This window comes from Strongylocentrotus purpuratus, unplaced genomic scaffold (assembly GCF_000002235.5).
Source record: "Strongylocentrotus purpuratus isolate Spur 01 unplaced genomic scaffold, Spur_5.0 spur5_scaffold_9, whole genome shotgun sequence".
Classification (NCBI taxonomy): domain Eukaryota; kingdom Metazoa; phylum Echinodermata; class Echinoidea; order Camarodonta; family Strongylocentrotidae; genus Strongylocentrotus; species Strongylocentrotus purpuratus.
Genome location: NW_022145615.1, coordinates 8623310 through 8644683, shown reverse-complemented (window position 1 = coordinate 8644683; position 21374 = coordinate 8623310). Strand labels below are relative to the sequence as shown.

Genomic DNA, 21374 nt, shown 5'->3' with positions numbered 1-21374 from the left:
TGACTCTCCGAAGGAAGCCTGGGGGGTAATTTGGGAGTTCCTCTCGAGGAAGATAGGATGTCGTCGCTGGCGAACTTGACTTCTCGTCTCTCAGGGGGTGGCAATGTTTACTTCATGACAGGGGAGGAAGGCTCTCGTAAAACCTTGGACCGATTCGCATGTTTATTTCATGTGGTACGACACGTCGTCTGACATTGTTGGTCGCAAATGTCCTTGGAGCTGGAGCGATAAGCCGGGACCTTGTGAAAGTTTGTGCCTCCCCATGCACTATTTTCGTCTTGGTTGCTCATGTTCCCTCTTCTTAAGGATTACTAATTCTTCCACTGATTCTTCCCAGGGTTTGATGTTGGATCTTTCCATTTGAGAATGTTCCTTACAAATTGAGATTGCACCAAAGGACATTTATCTGTCAGATAATTATCATTAGAATCAGAGAATGATTATTAACATTTCCGATTATTCATTTATAATTTGATAACCATGGATATTTAATGAATCTTTGGCAACAACAAGTGTTTTGGATTAAATCATTGGCACTAAACTGTTTGTAGTTACTCTAGGACACCAGAGAATCACATTACATCCATCATATTGACGACCCTTCATGTTGTTGATCATTAACCACCAGAAATCGCCATTTGCTGCGAGGGCACAGTTTCTAGGGTACCTTCAGTGGTGCGGTGTGACAGAGCGGAACAGGAATTTTAATTACTTATGAAATTTGCGGAGGGAAGTGCAGGTTGATTTTAGACACAGTATTGCGCAGGAGACCTAGAGCAGCCAACTGTGCAGAGGAGACGTGTAGCATCCAACTTGGTGTTCTATCCAGGACACAGAACCTACAGAGTTTCTCATGTGAAGTGGGAACTTTCGATGGAAGATTCCCAAGTGACCAACATCAACTTGTTTCTCTTCTTGGACGAATCAAAGAGATACCAGCAACTCTTTGGACGAATTCAGCGATTTCTTTGAGAGCTGACAAAGAAAGAGGGGCCAAGAAAGTTTAAATCTTTCTCTCAAAGTTCCCCCAAGATGATATCATCCAGGGATCCACTATAAATGATTGCCATCATCATAATGCAGGGGATGTAAATAAAATATTTTGGATTTGGAAAAGGATTAAGCATCAATAGAAACAGGTGCAGAAGTGATTTGGTGTGGGAATTGGTCGGAGGACTCAACCATCTGCCTTTTCATTGTAACCGTGGAGACAGCCTCAATTGTGTGGATAAATTGTCATCTATAGGCAGCCTAGTCATATTTTATCTTTGATTTGAGATTTCATTTTACATATTTTCTCATCTCCCAGCGTGAAATTTTACCTGCAGATCGCTGCTGAGTCAAACGTTATGCACATTGAGGATCCTGCTCAATTACAGAACGAGCATTTTTTCTAATTTGAGCAATTAAACCACAGCCTTTGAAATTCATTGATGGAGTGCCCAGACATGGTGTTCATTAAGCCCAGGCTGGAGAAATAATAGTGAACAGGAGGAATACTGCTTTGCTCAATCTAGTGAGTGATCTTATTATTGGTGAATAATTACCCCTGTCGCATCTCATCGGTGACAATCTATTGATTGATCGTGCCCCGAGCTGACCACTGAGCAGCGAGACGACCCTCCCTCAAAATGCAGAAGCCAAGTTGTTTTCGTCTCTTCCACATGTAGGTATTTCCCGCCGCATCTGTACCCATCCATGTACCTTGCATGACCAATGGGTTTTGTGTCTAATGATAATTCAGTTTTTGCCAGATGAAATTCATTTATAGTGAGCTGACTGAGCTCCAGCCTTTGTAGTTATTGAATAGTACAGGATAAATATTGTTGAACTTCTGCAGTCTACAATTCATTCATTATGTATTTGAGCCCTGTTCAAACACTATTTCATAAACCGCCTTTTAAGAAATCACTGCAACAATACTCAGTGTCTTTGAAATGAATGCTGAGAGGCCATACATGTATTTGTTTGGGTGAAAAAGCAAAGCTGTTGGCCACATTGTTCCCCATGTGTAATTTTGTTACCCGATGCAAACATTCAAATTGCAGTACATGTTCAATTTTTTAAAGACTTACTACTTCATGCCTGAATGGGTCTTGGCATCATTCCACAAAACCATCATTAGTACATGTACAAGATTTCCAATTAACATCCAATTGAAATGTATTGCAATAAAAAACACACGTTTCGAAATGGTGTTGTTGTACTTGTATAATGGTTCTCACTCTTTAGAAAACGAAAAGTAATATAAAAATGCAGGAATTTGTTTGCAAAAATATTTCTCTCACAGTGTGTACAACATATACAGAGGAATCATATTCCTGAACTGTTTTCCCCGGACTTCTTGGGCTACTACATGTACATGCATGTTTCTTCTAGAATTTTTCATTTTGAAAACTGAATTAATGTTTGAGAACATTAGTGTCACAAAGACAATAACTGTAACAGCCTTTTCACACACAGCCAAAATTCTATAAACATGATTATAAACATGTTTAAAACTGTTGAGTTAAACACGTTTATACTAATCATCTCTAGATACGATGCATTTTAGCTGTGTGTGAAAAGGCTGTTGATAGTGTGAACACAACGTCATGTATGCTCTACTCTTTCACCCTCACTGTCTCTCTATCTTTTTCTCACTCTGTCTCTCTCTCTATCTCTTTCTCTCACCATCATAGTCCTGTGATACATGTACATATGTACATGTATGTATTCCTTTTTTCTCCCCCTCACTTCCCTCTCTCACTTCCCTCACTTCCTACCCTCCTGCTCAACTTATGGTCATTTTTTTTTCAATTCCAGTCCAATCCACTTTCCAGGGACAGAGCTTGAGAGAGAGAGGGAGAGCGAGACAGAAAGAAACTAAGAGAGAGAGAGAGGGAGAGAGAAAAAAGGCTGCTATAATTGCCATCTGCCCTTTTCATGGCTTGTGAGCTCGTTGTAAAAGGGGAAGCTGCAAGTCTATTTCTCTGTTCCTGTTTTCCAGCCATGAAATTGCTATTCCCAAGTCGTATCAGCTCACTCCCGTTTCTTGTACGATCGAGTGAGAGCGGTTTTCTTGTGTCCATCCTGATCCCGATGCATAATTTGCCAATGTGATTGCATTATTCCTTATCTTGTTCATTTCCCCACTTGGCCGCCGCAAAGGGAATTTGTTGTTTTCGGAGGTGTTATTTCGGACCGTCTATTGTTAGAAATGGAGTTGAAAACGTGAGTATTAATGAGGATGATTTTCTACCTCTGACTGAGCCAATAACAACCTGTCTGACCGGATTCCATTATTCATCAATTCTGTATTATTTTCAAGATGTGTTCGTCTCCATTGTGTGTTGTTGTGAACGAAATCAGTGGGTTTATTGTTAACGGTGTAATGCAGCCTTTATTTGAGTTCTATTCCCTGCTTACTACAAAAATTTTCTTGCTAAACTGATTTTTGTTTCCAGACAGCAAGTGCTGAGGTTAAGGTCATCTAAGGGCTGAAAAGAATACCTAAGTGTTTCCTGCAGTAATGGTTGAAGGAATTACACACATGTACATTGTGTAGATTAATGTCCATACTGGCAGTCTGACAATTTCCAGTCAGATTTTGAATTGAACTGTGCATGCTAATAGAAATTGTTTATCAGCGCGTGTACAGTTATAAAAGAAGGATATTTTGTGATATAGGAAATTTGCACAAAAAACGTCCTTCTCCGTTATGTGTACGTACAGAACATATTTAGAGTACAGTCCATATCTAGAGACATTAGTTTTGTTATTGTGGGACATTTTGACACTTTTCTGTTTTTTACCAATAGTGCCAATACCTATTTAAAATCAGTGTCATTACTGAGTATAGGCGTCACTTTGCTGACCTACAAGAACATTCATTACAGCACTTCTAAAAAGAAAATACCTCTGTTATTGAAAAGGACTGATTTCAATTGCAATTGCCATAAAACATTTTGTAGGATTTCGAATAGCCTGATATTTTTTTTCAAAAGAAGTAAAAATGAAAATATATCAGCAACACAGTTGCAAGGACTTTCAATAAACGGGCTCGAGGCCGATTTCAATACACTCAGTAGTGTATTTCCTAGGATCTAATTATGTAATAAATATATTATTGATTATGTGACACAGGCTATTGGGATTGCTTTCTAAAAGTTGATTCCTTCAAAGACTTTGTGATGAAGTTGGGCTTACTTTGCTTTTAACAGGTACAACTGTACATGTGTACCTTTAAAAAAAAAAAGGAAAAAACTTTTTCTCCCTACCGAATATTTAATTGTAAATCCCATTTATGAAATAAGAATATGTTTTGATACCTACAATGTACTTATGCAGAAAACTGTTTGCATTCATTGTGTTGCGTGCACAGACTTTAAACTCTCTAAAATGCATTTACATGTAGGCACATTTTTCCAAAAAATTAGCAAATGCAGACAGCTCAGACAATTGAAACTTGAAATTCTTATAATCTGAAAAAGACGAAGACAGGATGTTGTTTTCAGGGGTGTTAATTCACTTGCCTGGGGACTTTATTAACTATATTATTCACTCATGAGACTAATAGTAGTTCATCAGGGGACTTTGGTGTTTAGTCTGGAGTGGCTGGCACTGACTCACAATGCGGGATTGCCCTTTCAAGGCTTCAGGCTCCAAATACACAGGTCTCACAAATTTGAAACATTGTTTCCAGATTATTAGTGATCTTGGGAGATGTTTTCCGAAATAAAGTGAGAAGTGTAGATTTGCAAACTAAGGGAACTAGAAATTAGCAAAGCATTTTTATCACATGTGCTATTCATCATGCGTACATAGTGTGCTGCAGTAACTTTTAATGAAGTGAATATTCCATTTCAAATTTCCTTTTTTTTTCAACTTTGATTGACAAATTGGAAAATCATTAATCTGAGAATCCCTTTTTGTGTTTTTTTTAATTTTTAATTTTTTTTGTTGTTGCTTTGTTATTACAGTGATGGTAAATGTACAGTATGTGTTTTCCTACAAGTTACATTAACAACATACATGTACATATATGCACATATGTGATGTATAATGTACAGGTAGCTTTGATTTTCTATGAAGTAATATGTTCATGTACCCATTAGCAAGAAGGAAAACAAGTATCCTTTGTACATGTTGACCTTGATTGTGTATGGTTTCTCCCATGTAAAATTTCACCGTCTTTCCACTTTTTCCTATAATGTTGTATCCCACAATAGCACTGTAATCAGTGTGAAACTACTCAGTACTCAAGTATCTTAAATGCCCTTTCAAGGATTTGCAAGCCCTCAACAACTTAGCTCAAATGTTATAATTATCTGTTGCAGCAAAGTGACTTCATGGTGGTATATACATGTATGTACAGACTGTATGTGGTTATGCCCACAATTTCAGAACTAAAGACTCTGTGGCCCGAATTCACAAAGGAGGTTTGTCGACAAACCTTGGTTTTCGTACGTCATATGACGCGTTTTACGCGTTTTTTACAAACCTGGTTTGGCGAAACAAAAGGAGGTTTGACCTCAAACCTTGGTCTGAGCTCAAACCTTGCTTTGTGAATTCGGGCCTCTGGGTTTTCTCTCTAAAAGTGAAAATAGAAGTCTCCATTTTGTACCCCAAAAAATTGCCAGTGAAACACTACCAGTTGCAAAATTCAAATTTGAAAAGAAAAATTATTATATTGCTATTAAACAATGAATATTTTGCTACCATACTTTTAGGAAAGTTTTCAATTATGATTCTTTACAATGCTTACATGTATGGCCCTTTTGAAAGTTTTGAGACATCAGAATGCAAATCCCTGCATCACAATTAAACAACTTGTTTACTCTTCTTTAATTTTTGTGTGTACCTTGAATTGATGTAATTTTTTAAAACATTGTGTCCTCTCATCCTTTCCTAATTTGGATTTCTCTTGTACTGTTTTCAGTGATTTCATGTTTGATTTGATTTGATTGATAGAAGGACATGCAGTCGTAAAAATTATTTCTTTTTCAATATTTTAGGTAAAATCATGAAGTACCCTTTGATCTTTTTATATATTTGTTATTGTTTTCTTTGTTTATTCTATTAAAACGAATCATGAGAATCACATACAGTATTAACAATATTTGATAAAGTGAGAAAAAAAAAATAGAAATAAGTACCCTTTAAATCTCTGGACATATATCTATGATTATTATTATATTTTTCTTTATGTAGGGAGCAGCCCATCTTCACGACCAGGGCTCATGTGTTCCAAATTGATCCAAACACGAAGAAGAACTGGCTTCCCTCCAGCAAACAGGCCGTTACCGTCTCCTTCTTCTTTGACAGCACCCGCAACAGCTACAGGATCATCAGCGTGGATGGATCCAAGGTAAGGCCCGTTCACACATCCCAAACACCGTTTTGAAAAATCGTAGATTCCTTTGACTGCCATTTACACTACTCGGAAAAACCCATTAAATAATAATTAAAACATTGGTGTCTGCTCATTCATACCACTATTTTGGTGAGTAGTGTGTATGCGCAACTTGTCGCTACTCTGCGTGCGATTGCAGAGAAGCAAGGAGAGTCACGTGACGAAAAACCGGCTTTGTACCAAAGTTTAGATTTACAAGTTGCAAAAATGTTGGCAGGCGTTAAAAAAGAAACATTCCAGAGTTGGTGTTTCCTGCGATTTTAGTTTTTCGTTGTCGTGTTTGCTTGTAGTTGCCATGCTAAGCAGTTTGCAACGAAACACCGAAATGTGAGAAAAATCGCAGTGTAATTGCAGCTGTAATATACTTTCTGAAAATAGACTTGATAGACAACATATTAAATATCTCTTTGGAGGCCAAAAGGCGTAATAACTATGTGTAAAATAATATATACATGTATGAGTTAACACCGTTCTGGCTTCCAAACAGATGATATTACACAATGCATCCTGCCAATTTTCATTGAACATTTAGAATTTGCGGCTGTTTGCCTGCAACATCTCCCAGCAAATATTGATGATCTGTCATTTGCTCTGGCAACATTAGCTCATGGTATTTATTTCATCAATGATAAAGACTAAAGAGCTGTCCTGACGGTGAATCGACCAGAACAGGTGGTTTTCATTGAATGTAATTTCCAGCACATGAAGCAAGTTTTATTAGAACCATATTGTGTTGATCTTACCCTACAGTACGTAGTTGTACAGTATGTACCCATCTACATGTACTGCCTAGGACTCGGAGGAAGATTTAGAATGACTTGAAGCCGGTCCTTCTCAAAATGCAGCAAAACTGTTCCTTTGCCTGAACTCGAGATCAGCTATTAAACGAGATCAGCAAATTGGCATAATACTTCATATTTTCCCCAAAGTTATGAATTTCTTAAATTAATAGTCCAATAATCTACTCTTTCGTACATGAACAAGTATGAGGCATGCTGAATGCCAATTTCTCCTTATGGTTATTTTTGGAAATCAAATCCTTGACACTCCCTCCAGTGGAGATTGCCACGTTATGGTGTTTTATGGTTTATGAAGTTCACTATAACACGCAACCTTCTGATAAGAAGGCAAGTGTACATGTCTTGTTGAGTGAGCCCACTTGTAAACTCAGGTATTTAAAAGTGGGCTGATAAATAGGCGGAATTTGGATGAAGGAAATAGAAAATTAGGATGTCAGAATTGGGAATTTGTCCAAGAAGTTACTGTAGCCTTCATTGTATCTGACGTCTTCATATCTTCCATGTAATCACGTATACATGTATGACATTTTTATGTACTTCTCTGAAAAGAAAAAGAAAATTTTCATGATGAGTTTGAATATTCTCTATCTTCTCTCAGTGACTGCAGCCGTTAAAACATCAAAGTCTTGCGAAGTACATGATAAAGTTCAGAATCTCCATATTTAGAGTCAGACTTACAGTCACTTAAAGGATATCATCTCTGGGGGGTGTTTCATAAAGAGTTTGTCAAGTTACGCATGACTTTACGAACGACAAGAGCCAAATGGGATGCTCAATCATTATTAAATACATCAAATAAAATTGAACTGTGCAGATGTAGATTAACATTCTTATGATAACAAACATTTTTATTGCAAAGTATTTGTTGCCATAATTCAATTGAGGTTATTGAAAATCTCAGAAAAAACTTTGGGCACCCTATCTGGCACTTCATATACAAGTCGTTCGTAAAGTCATGCGTAACTTTACGAACAGCTTTATGAAACACCCCCAATAAAAGCCAAATGGGATGCTCAATCATTATTAAATACATCAAATAAAATTGAACTGTGCAGATGTAGATTAACATATCTTATGATAACAAACATTTTTATTGCAAAGTATATTTGTTGCCATAATTCAATTGAGGTTATTTAAAATATCAAAAAAAACTTTGGGCACCCTATCTGGCACTTCATATACAAGTCGTTCTTAAAGTCATGCATAACTTAACGAACAGCTTTATGAAACACCCCCCAGATGACATTTGTGGTGCTGGGTTGTACATGGATATGTACGTGTACAGTATGTACATTGTAAGTGAGGTTCGAAACGCAAATTGATTTAAAAATAAAAGTGTGTCACTATAATTGCTCTGTACTTAGCCCTATTGATAGACTGCCAGTCATATCAGATGATGGGATCGTAATTGCAAGGTCATTGACCTGTCATGAGATATATACAGATATGATTGAGTGAGATTAAAGAGGGATTAAAGCTACACCAATCCTGTCTTAGCCTATTACAGGAATAGTCTATCAAATTTGATTAAGTTGATGTAGTCATTGTCGCACAGGATGTTTACCCCAACCCCATATGAAGCAAATATATCAAATATGGATTTGTGTCATTGATATGTTCCTGGGAGGTGAGGGAGATACAAGGCCCCTTTCATTTATAGCGGTTCTGTCATGGTACATGGATTTGTGTATATAGGAGGGTGGGGGAGGCATGCACAACCAAGTCTGGCAATTAATCATACATGTATACATGTATGATGCATGTACATACACTATACAGTCATTATAAAGTACAATTAGAAACAAACCCTCTATTTGTTTCCAATTTTCATTTGACTACAAAATATCAATACAATTCTTTACATTTTATTCTAACAAGTACCGGTAATGGATGTTACATGTAGGACTTGCATATATACATGTACATGTATATTATATATGACAAGGCTAAATAATCATAGAAATTGATGTTTTTAGTACACTTGAACCAGGAATTAATTCAAAACAAATTTCTAAGAAGGAACAATATGATCGTGGTAAAAAGAGGATCTTCTTCTCCACTTGTATTGGAACTTGTGAACAGGAAATCAACAGGATATTGTCTTAATAGTAGCCACAAGCCGGCAGGAAAAAAAGAAAATAAAAATGGAAAGAAGAAAATCTCTGAGATTGACTTTCGATCAAATTGACACTTGATACTAAATTGAGCACAGGAAATGTGTACGTACAGGCACTTTGTTTCATTTTTTTTACAGAGATTCCATAATTCCCCAAATTAGTACTTTACATATTATGTGCAGAATATATTTCTGGTATGTGGAGAGAAGCCTATTGGAATTGTGCAGTGATAATTTTTCTCTCACATCTATGATTGATTCACTTTGAAGCATGAACATATGTACAGTGTAATGTACTAAATATTACAACTTGTATTCAAGAAGAACAAAGTGTAATAAATGTCTTCGGAAGTTTAAAATATTTTGGTTTATTACCACAGTGTAGTTGTAAATACTGCTATATTTCCACAGGGGGTCTTTGCAGGTCATTAGAAAGATGTTAATGTAAAACTAGAAGCTTTTTCCATGCGAGAGGTCCAGAAGTAAGAGGTACAGATTTGAGAAGAAAAACAAAATGTCAAAAAAAATAAGCAAAACCCTGATTTATCTCATCACAGAATTGAAATGTGTTAATAGTTCCTGATTACCGTAAATTTACTGGAAGTTGTTGTTACCGTATATATTTTCAGGCCAGAGCCTCCCCAAAAAGCCATTGGAAGTAAAATGTAATGTTTGCATGTATATTGATCAATAAAATAATCTTAAATCTTTAATCTTTTGTTTTGTTGACTTTTGTTGACCAAATATGATTTGAAATCTCATTTCAGGCGATTATCAACAGCACTATTTCATCTACCATGACCTTCACTAAGACCTCACAGAAGTTTGGGCAGTGGGCCGACACCAGAGCAAACACAGTCTACGGGCTGGGCTTCAGCACCGAGATGGAACTCAACAAGGTACGTATCAGCCTAATGAGAGCTAGTTTAATATTTCTAAGGTTCTTTTACATGTATTTGAAGGTCGGTCTGTAGCTTGTGTTTAATAAACCTTCAAAAGAACAAGAACCAAGAATATTAAGAATGTTTGAAATTTTAAATTCTTTATACAGTTTCTTAATGTGGAAGAGTATCGTAGAAAACATGTCCCCTGAAAAAGTACTTCTTCAAATGCCTTCAGTTTTTAAATGTGACATGGAACAGCCAAAGGTTGTGGACTACAACTTTTATGTCACATTTTTGTGTACGGTAGTTCAATTTCTGCATGTGACCGGGCCAATTTCTTATCATTTTGATGATTCCGAAACCATGATGCACATTATCTGCTACGTGTTCATGATCAGCCTTTTCCAATTGCTGAGTCCACACAGCTTTTTCACAATGCAATCATATGACCAGATTCACCAGAACTCAATTTATCTTTGAGTTGGTTCAAAACCTACTTGACATCAGGACGAACTTCCCCCGTTAACGGTTTGATGCTCCTTATTAGGGTGCACTCTAAAAATTACAACGGTCCAAGATTCTTGTGCTGGCTCATCAATTCCAGGACGCAACTACTTTCATAGTCAAGACCCAGTCCTTAATGACTACAAATGATTTATAGCGTTTACATTCTACACATACTCACCGTGGTGTGTGTGTACAAATATGTCCACACCAGGGGAGTGTTTCACAAAGACCAAGATCGACTTTAACTTGGACTTAACTAAAGATGGCAGGCCGTTCATGCCAATGTTTGATCTCACCATTATGATCTTTCAATACTATTTTTTCCTTCAATAATAAATTATCAAAAAATGTAAACTCAGTAGATTTGTGATCATGATTTGTACGTCCCTTGAGAGACCAATGCCAGTGAATGGTGAGAGCAAACGGTGGCATGAACGGCCTGCCAATGTTAAGTCAAACTTAAAGTTGATCTTAGTCTTTGTGAAACACGCCCCAGGTTGTGTCCTCTACAAAGCTCTGATGTGGAGGCGGGATTGTATAGATTATAGATCTAGTTTGGATCATATTTATTCTCGTTAGTGCACAGTGTTGACAAGTTTTTGTTAAATAGAGCATATTGAAGGAAGTGTTTTATATTTAGAACTTCTCTCAGTCCCTTTCTTTGTCTCTCTCTCTCTCTCTCTCTCTCTCTCTCTCTCTCTTCTCTATACTGTGTATATATTTCTACAACTCTTTCTCTGTTGATTTTCCTACATGTCTGTCTGTCTCTCTTTATCTCTCTCCCTCTCTCGAGATCTGTGTGTGTCTGTCTCTCTGTCTACCTCTTAACAAATGCACCTTCATCCATCCTTGTCCTTCTTTCTTACTCCCGTCTCTCTCTCTCTCTCTCTAAATTATATATATATTTTTAAAAATATATTTATGCTCTTCTTATATGTGTCTTTCTTTTTGTTCGTATTTATCTTCCTGCATGTATCTCTGTTTCTCTCTGTTACTTGTATGTTCTGTAATGGGTACCGGTATTTTATTTCTTAATGTCTTTGTTTAAGGTAATGCATAGTTTTAAGCTGTTAACCTGTATGTTCTGTAAATGGACATTCCATTTCTTAACGTCTTTCTTAATGAGATAATGGACAATTGAATAGATTGTACTTGCTCAAGTTTCACAATGCTTTACATGATATCATAAGTGTTATCAATGCTTACAACATGAATTTTTGTTGATTCTACATGTACATGTAGGTATTTTGTATTTTTATATTATATCAATATATTTTTTATTTGTTTTAAAGTTAATGTTATGGAAAATAAATGAGCTTGAACTTACATGTAATCTCTCTCATATTATCTCTGTATTACATGTATATTCTGATTCAGCTTCCATCGTGATCTCTTACTCCTTTCCTCTCTTACTCCCAAACCTGCAGTTCATAGAAGAGTTTGAGAGAGTAAAGGAAGCGGCATTAGAAATCACCTCGGAACCCTCCAAGAAAGGCATAGATTCTACCCCCGTCCAGAATGGATCGGCCAAGATCACCAACAATGAAATCAACCATGCAAAGGTATTGCTATAAACTTCTAATGGTTGCACACTCTAAGGCATTAAAATTTTGGGAGAAAGTTAATATGTACAAAAAACACCCCCACCCCCTCCCCCAACAAAAAAAAAAAAAAAATCTTTTATGTATTTGAATAAATAAAGAATGTGAGTATTTAAAAGAAACAAGAATATTATGAATTTGTCAAAGCTGTAGATCAATAAACCCGTCTAACAAATCCACCAATTCTTCAATTAGTTTTGAACGTTTGCATTTACAGTAAATCTGTATTTTCCTTCCTTGTGAAAATTTGCTTTAAAAATATCTTAGAAAAGAGGAAATTTGTAAGTAGATATTATAGGTACAATCAACAAATTAACAATCATGTCTACATGTACGTACATGTATATAAACTGACAGTTTTATCAGATTTTTTTGGTAGTGAAACAGATTTAATTTCATGTGTTTTAATCATAAAGTCCATGGTTTCATTAAGGAATTGTTTCTTTCTCCTGCAAAATACGCAATGAACTATGTGTGAGTTACACGTATGATTAAATAAGAATTTCTACCTTTTGGTGATAAGATTTTTCATTCTCTTTCAATGCTTGCAGCAAAGTTCTGGGGATTCAACTGGCTCGATACCCAACCCAGTACACATTATGGCCTCATCTGATGCCCAGCTCAAGTATGAGAATGATCGACTCAAAATAGCATTGGCACAGAGGTAAGTTATAAGAATAATGATGTGTGTGTAATTGGGTTTTTACAGACATGTATCTATCAGATATGATTATTTACGTCTGCGCACCGACCTTTAAACGTCACCATCCAAACGACTCAGTTTCGAACCAGGGTTGCCTGAGCCAGTATGTAGGCGTAGACAGAGAGCTGACCAAATGAACGTGCCGCTAGACCAACTCACATCTCCTAGGATCTAGGATCATCCCTAGCCACCTTCAACTCCCTGTGCGTAATGCAAATAACTCAACATGATGATAATATTCAGGGTTTACATAGCGCTTTACATCAATGATGTCTCTAATCACTTTTCAGATATACTATTACCCTGATTTGATAATGATAATAATAATGATAATTTTGAATCTTTCTATGGCACACATATCGGCCATTTTGGTAGGGTAAACCGGAGGACTTAAACACTCTTGACAGATTAGAAATGTTAATGTACATGTATACAGTATTTCTTTATGGAAGTACTCTACATTTAACAATTCCAAGCATATCCAGGAAGAAAAATGAGGCCCAATCGTTCTGGATTGAAACCTCAAAAAAAAATATCAAGATTAGCTATTCCCTGAACAGGATAATATCCAATTACAAACATTTGCATGTTTTTACAAGTAATATCCATAAGGATTAAATGAGGTTAGCTTCCCAAAGGGAAAATTATATGAATTAGCACAATTATGTAGTTGATTGTGATAGATCATTGACAAGTTAATATCTGATTCATTGTACAATCATTACATCTATACAGAGAAGTATTTTCTGTTGTCCTTCCTTCAGACTCTTGAATTGTACACAAATCTATTCTCAATCTGTTTCTGTGTGCGTATTGATATTAAATCTGTTCAATTAAGTCATAGATTGAATCAGATCACACAATCAAGTTTCACTCCTGGTTTTTAAGTATGCTTGCGTCAGTGAGGCGTACATGAATATTTGCCAGGTGCCTTGTCTAGATCATATCATATTTGTTCTCACTTGAAGCGATAAAAACCACCCCAAAATAAAATGTCTTAAAGTGGATCAATAAAATGTGTGGACTGGATGTACGTGCTTTAATTAGGTAGTTGCTTTGGCTAGATCATATTGCATTGTTCTCACATGAAGCGATAAATCACCTCAATAGAAGTACCGGTAGTGCAAAATAAAAATGACTCAAAGGGTACCAATATAATGACTTAAGGGTAGCAATAGAATGACTTAAAGGATTCTGAAAAAAGGATTTATAGGGTACCAATACAAAAATTTAAAGGGTACCAATATAATGACTTAAGGGTAGCAATAGAATGACTTAAAGGATCCTGAAAACAAGTAATTAAAGGGTACCAATACAATGATTTAAAAGGTACCATACAATGATTTTAAGGGTACCAATACAAAGATTTAAAGGGTACCAATAATATGACAGGGTACCAATACAGTACCAATCACCAAAACATATTTTGGATTGTATGTTAGGGATTCTGTGTTGCTACTCGACGCACTCATAAGTGCTTGCGTAGAATAGGGCACAACCAAAACCCATGTTGAACTTGGGGTTTTCTTTAATTTCTACACTCCCCTTATCTCTTAGACAATAGATGCAGGATTAAGTTTTTTTCATTAATTTGTTGAGATTGATTTCATACATTGTAAATGTACCCCCCCCCCAAAAAAAAAAAAATGGTTTTAGGTTATTGGTACACTGTAAGCAAACGGAGGTTCATATTCCTGTATCTTATAACACACACATATTCATTTTTCTTGGAAATGCTGTTGCCCCCCCCCCCAGCATTCAAGATGATCTGTAACCTTTCAGAGGAGTGCTGCATACTTTAACAGCAATGTTTCTCTATTTCTATTTACTCTCCAGTTCAAATAATGCCAAGAAATGGGAGCTGGAGCTCCAGACTTTGAAGAATAATAACGCCAGACTGACCACTGCACTGCAAGAGAGTACTTCTAACGTTGAAGAGTGGAAGAGACAACTATCAGCATATAAAGAAGAGAATGTCAGATTAAAGAAACGGGTAAGGATAAGCAGCTTTCAGTTATAAACTCATTTAGTTTGGATAACCCCCCCTCCCAAGGAAAAAAAGGAGAAGATATCATCTAATTGATTTATTATCAGTTAATTCTGAGATGCTCTAAAGCAGAGGAAGTACATGTAGCAAAGAATGTTATTTAATAAAATGAAGATCTTGGGTCATGATCTAGATTAATTTTGTAATTTGTCTTGGTAATTAATGTCATATGTTGTATCTTTGCATACCGATAGTAGACCCATGGTTTGCGGGTTAGGTATAGTATTTGGTCAAGGGCTGAAGATGGAATTCAGTTATACCATAGTCATACTGACTGCACACCGACACTAAACTGACCAATCCTTGGCCACTGGAGGTTTTGTTATTTTTTCTAGTCAGTCTGTTGTCGGTCTGGTGTCAGTCTCATTGGTGTGACTAGAATACAAGAGTGAGAAAATTGACTGGAGCAACCATCACCACAGCAGTACCTGTAGAACCCTTCAAAGGCATTGTTTAACAATGTTAAATCCGAGATGCATGGCCCTACATGTACGTGTTACCAGTGTCTGTAATATGGTGTAATATTGAAGCCCTAAACAAATCACGCTTCAAAATGATCATGAAGTGCCTCAAAAAAGTACAAATCTTTGAGTGACCGGTTTTTACCATACTCACTTTCCCCAATAGACTGTAGTGTTATAAAGACCATTGGCTAAAACGGTTTTTGAAATTTTGAATTCCAAGCATAAATATCTTGATAATCAAACAGGAGATCGGCTTGTAAAAGTCATGGGGGTTCCTGACTGACGTAAAGGTTTAAAATTATCATTGCAACATGAGCTAAATCCAGGATTTTGTATAGAATCAGAGGCAAAGTTACCTAAGTAATACCTTTAACCATGAGTGTGTCATCGATTTTCGTTGTAGATGAAGGAGTTAGAAGCAACGGTTGAACCTGAGGCTCAGAATGGACACAGTGATACAGCAGAGCTTGAGAGCAGAGTACAGGAACTCACGCTGGCTCACAAAAACAAGGACCAGGTAATAATTATATTTATATTGGATATTTTCACAGCACAAGTCTGCCAGACAAGGTGCTCCAGTATTACCCTTGCTCTAACTGGCTTCTGATTTTAGGAATAAATAAATCTGTTTAAATACATTCATATTTATTTGTTAATCAATCATTTACACCCATTTGATTTGCAGAATGTATAGATAATAGTGAGATTCTTCCAAAGCAAGCACCAACATCACTAAAGGTGTGGGAGCCATTGAAACCCTAATTTGTCAAAACGGTTTCATTACTGTAACAGTTTTTATGTCCTATAATTAGTTTATATTTGTTGTACACCCTATAAGGAAGTGTTCCGAACACCCCTTTTCTCAATATCTAATGAAAGTCATAAACCTGCTGCTCATATTGATTTAATGTCTGATTTCACTTATAAGACTGCAACATTTCTCTGAACCTTTATTTTTTGTGTAGGAAGTGGAAGGCCTATCCAAGAGACTTGAAGAAGTTTCAGGTTTGGCGGAGGAGAATACTAGATTGTCGTCAGAACTCGAGGTATGAGGTCATAACTTGAACCAATCCATAATCTTCCCCCAAAGTTAAAACATGAATTTATGTGTAGTATAATGCCAAGGAAAACTTACAAATGCAGTCACTTCATCAATATGAAGCTTCTATACCCGGCAAGATGCTTTAGCCTGGACCAGTCATCTTGACGAGAAATTTGGTTGTAACATCTGTATCATGGTACAGGGGGGCTCTAAATGCTACTTGTGCAGACATCTCTTTTAAATCTAATTGAATGTAGCCAGCTTTGCATAGACTTCAGTCAATGAATTGTCCTAATTTTGATCAATTATTAATTAATTGTGATACCGGTAATCAACACAGTTCCTCTAAAGTTTAAGATAACAACCTGTTCAGAATACCACCTTAGAAAGATAACTGTTAAGATTTGTGGCAGTGTCTTGTGCTGTTAATAAACAATAATCAATTCTATAATTTGCATTATGCAGGCCTGATAGTTTCCTGATTTATTAAGTTTTAAAAATAATTTTTTAGAGATCTTTTTTTCTGTTCAAAAAGTCATATTCCCTATTAAAGATAGATGTAAATCTTATTTAAGATTAGGAGGGTGAGGTGCCGTTTTCGCATGTCTTGCTTGAAGGCCTCGAGCAAACGCTTTGCTCCGATTTCTAAAGCCTTTTTTTTAAACTCTCACTATCACTCCTGATTATGTTTCAGAGTACATTGTATACTTATATATCAAACAAAACCAGTATCTAGTGGATGTAAATGTTTGTGGTAGATCAACCAAACCAAAATGGTATCATTTTCTATTAAGTTTAACCATTCTTGCCCATGTCAGAAAACCACGTCCAATGTAGATGCTCTGACAAGTCGCCTCACTGACCTGGAAGAGAAACTTCAGCAAGAGAGGGCGACGAGAGAGGAGAACAGCACGCAGATGACAACCCTGCATGAACAGCTTGGAAGTACTCTAGAACAGCTCGCTTCATTACATATCCATCTCGGCAAATCATTGTGAGTTTTTTTCTGAACCCATTCCAGTTCTGGGCCCCCGTCTTACAAAGACTTAAGATTGATCAAAATCAATCGCAAGTCCTCCAATCAATCGCAAGTTTACAGTCTCATATCTCTTATGTACATAGTTGGGATTGATATCAATAGCAGATAAGTTGCGATTAATATCAACTCTTTGTAAGACAGGGCCCAGATGTTTCATAAATCAGCTTCGCTCCTCAAATTGGCACCAATTTTTTTTAGAAAATAGTAATACAATATTACATAAACCAATGAGAATGAAAATTTCCACTTTTAATTTTTTTTTGCCAATTTGCACATACAAATAATGAGTATAAATTGAACACTATAATAATAAAGCCATGTACGTGCATTCACTAATTGGTTTATTGTATTATACCAAGTGTGTTGCAGGCTTGACCCATTCTATTGTATGATTCAATTCATCAGTTTTGTCTTTTGCAATTCTTACATGAGTAACATTGGCATTTTGGGAGAATTCAGTTTTCTCTCTAGGTAATTTGTTGTGCCAAAAAAAAAGCAGCATTGGGCATGGAACTCTACATGAACATTATTAACAAGGGTTAACGCCCAAGTAGTGACCAGACAGTGATGATAGAGTATGTTATTTTTGGATTGAGTGTTCATATGTCCGGGTACATGTGCATTTGATTATCATGTTGCTTAAGCCATTTAAGGCCACTTGATCTACAACTTATTAGTAAAAATCTTATTTAATCCTGTTTACTCAAACCAAGTTTGTCTACTACAGTGCATTTAATTGGTCAATATTATTTTGGCTATACCACTTTATCTGTTATCAATTTGGTCTCATTAGGCGCATTTATACTGTCAAATACCTCATTTTGAAAAGTCGCGATGTTTCGTGCACCCGGTTACACTTGTGCTGAAACATCACCGACGGAGCTGTTCAGCGATGTTTTGGCGTGTTTCGGTTGGTAATGCGCATGTGCAGTCTTCCCGACCTTTGACCCCGGCCTGCTATAAGATTTTTAGCGCGCGCAATTTCCAGCTAGCGCTATAGCTAGCTAAATAGCGATACACCCATGCGCATGCATGCGATATGTTTTGTTTATCTCGCGTGTAGTATTTGAGGCAAGAGTGGATAAGTTACGAAGTACGGACTACGGCTGCTGATTCAGTTTCCCAAATTCAATCGAAATCTAGTAGTAAAAACGATATGGGAAGGTTAAGAAAATCATCGTTGTTAATTGGAATTATGAGAATTCGCCGACGTCGTAGGGAAAGTGATCGTCGTGCTCGTTTTTTTAGGTACTTTATGAGGCGACAGCAAGAGCTCACCAACCTCAGTCCAATGGGAATTGTTCACTTCCATGGTGATATTAATTAATCTAACAAAACACTCAAATACTACTACTAGACAGATATGGCCAGACGGGAATAACAAAGATTGAATAAAGGATGAGTTAACGGAATTGGAACAAACGGAGCTGAATGAACGGATAACACGCGCGACGATGGAAATGCTATAAATATCACACGGGAAGAACGTGGTTTAAAAGAGCGCGGGTAACAATCCGGAAGTGCCGGAAGTCACGTGCCTAACATCGCGATGTTACAACTGCGAGCGGTTATACTTGCCAAACACGCCAAAACACGCCAAAACACGCCAAAACACGCCAAAACACGCCAAAAGATCACACTTCGTTTTGGAATGTTTGGGGCTTGGCATGTCTGCCGGTAAAGCGTAGTTGCCCTTGGTAACATCGCGGCCAGGCTCCGGTTTGGCATTTTTTGGCGTGTTTGGATGACAGTGTAACTGCCCCTATTGTTATTTTTTAAATTTCTATATAGCCTGACCCTTCTGCACTAGAAGTAACATCATTATGATTTGATTTTTTGTTGTTGATTGTTTATTTACATATCAGAATACGATTATACACACAGTTTTGTTCTACAAGAAAGCCCTGAATGGTGCCAGGTCTTTTTTTTCTTCAAAGGGGGGGGGGGGGGGGGGGGGGAGCAAATGGGTGTAAAATCAACTGAAAACTCTGAAAGCTCCAAGTGCATTCGCATAGCCACAAATTTTATCATACATGTTTTGGAGAATCATCATTATATATTTTAACATCTGTGTACATACATGTACACTGTATACATGTACTTCGGTTAAAGAAAAAAATATTATGGGGGATGCAATTTCGTGAGTTTTTTATTCTTTGAACAGTTTGTATCCTACACATTGCAGCAATAGCATTCATTTACCGGTAGTATATTTTTCCGACTGGTTTTAACTTACAACGCTCTCATCTTTTTCATACCTTTCCAAAGAAACCATTGATGCCCTATAGCTGCAACAATCCTTTGGTCAGTTTGACCGCTGGATGATGCACACAAGGACCACACATTTCCATGTTACTTCTCAATGGCCACCATCCAAGCTGAACCACATTGCAATAGTACAACATTCTTTTACTCCTATGGAACGATCTTGGAAAGTGCTGGGCCTCTTCGAGGATGGCTTGGACTAGAGCAGCCGGCCTCTTCGGGTGAGCTTGTGCTAGCGACTGAAGAAAGTGGACAAACTTTTATGAAAATTGAATTTATCTTTTTTGTGTTGATGATTTATCAAAGTGAGGCATGTACATGTAAGCTATCCATGTATGTACATGTACTTGCAATGAGATGTAAACGATGTCATATTTCGCATTATTAATTTTTCGCGCTGAACGACCACATAATATATTCCCTGGTTCTTAAATTGGCGTTGCACGCAATTCAGCCTGTTCAAAACATGCATAGGAATTCATGCTTATATTTTCGGAAGTTCTAAAATTCGTGCTTGCTGATCTTAACACAAAATTGATGTGCCTAGCATAGCCGGGTAAAGGTTGATACGTGCGCTATATAAGAATCCAACATTACTATTATTATTATTTCTACTTTTACAGTACATGCTTTTGTTGATACTTTGTCTCTATAAGTTTACGTTGTGTATTATCATTTTGTTATTTGTGTTTCGTCAATGGCTGAAAAAAAATGCTGAAAATGTACATGGAAGGCAAACATGCTGTATGTAGCAATGCAGGGTACTTGACCCTTACCTAGGGAGGTCAAGATTGAATACTGTGTTATAACCCATTGCGTATGGATCTGGGTGGTCCGTGTATTAACTCTATTGCTATGATGACATTTAGCAGTCGATGTGTTAATGTATGAAACAGAACAAGACTTCCAAGGGTGTTCATTCACCATTTCAATGAGGGCTTTTTGATTGCGAGGTCAACTGTGAACTGTGGCATGATGACGTTATTCAGATGATCTGCGCCATCTACCTTGTCCACTACCAGAATCGAGAACGTGTCTATCTTGGTTGTGATGGCCTCCCTAATCGCTATAGCCATAGCACGTACCTATGGCTAGCTTTTTTTGTACTTTGTTAAACCTCATTCAAAGTGGTGCGCGTGCAGGGGAAATATACATATGCATGATGAATACATCACATGACGTCATCATGTTCACTTGTGCGGTTAAGCAGGCATTGAATGAAATTGAAATAGGTTAAAGGGAAGTGAACAATGGGTGTTGACTAGTGTTTGAAGTCTGTTATTCTCCTCATGCTCCCTTTAAACTGGGGGGGGGGGGGATGTGCCTGTGTATGAGTCTACTTGTTTTTGCTATTAAAAAATGGCTAATTTTGAAATGCTGGCAGTTATATGTGTTACTCATTCTGTATGTGTTGTTAGTGGTCACTTGTAAGAGGCGAGTGATCTGCAGATCAATGTATTTAATAACAATTTAATTTATTACTTTTATTTATTTATCAAGCATTTATCATCC

The 21374-nt window shown here is 36.9% G+C and overlaps 1 protein-coding gene across 2 annotated transcripts in view; it reads left to right on the top strand.

Moving 5' to 3' along the window:
• LOC583805 (homer protein homolog 2) overlaps positions 1 to 21194 on the top strand; it is a 32247-nt gene extending 11053 nt beyond the window's left edge. Inside the window, exons 1-10 of one of the 2 annotated variants that reach the window (XM_003723297.3) lie at positions 2998 to 3213; positions 6193 to 6349; positions 10078 to 10209; positions 12129 to 12263; positions 12854 to 12966; positions 14842 to 14998; positions 15920 to 16033; positions 16482 to 16562; positions 17377 to 17552; positions 19866 to 21194. In XM_003723297.3, coding sequence (XP_003723345.1) covers positions 3200 to 3213; positions 6193 to 6349; positions 10078 to 10209; positions 12129 to 12263; positions 12854 to 12966; positions 14842 to 14998; positions 15920 to 16033; positions 16482 to 16562; positions 17377 to 17552; positions 19866 to 19875 — 1089 coding nt within the window. In that variant the 5' untranslated portion in view covers positions 2998 to 3199 and the 3' untranslated portion in view covers positions 19876 to 21194. Of the gene's footprint in view, positions 1 to 2997; positions 3214 to 6192; positions 6350 to 10077; positions 10210 to 12128; positions 12264 to 12853; positions 12967 to 14841; positions 14999 to 15919; positions 16034 to 16481; positions 16563 to 17376; positions 17553 to 19865 lie in introns of those variants that run through there. The other variant, XM_783699.5, reaches the window with a different exon arrangement.
• Positions 21195 to 21374: the final 180 nt, after the last annotated feature.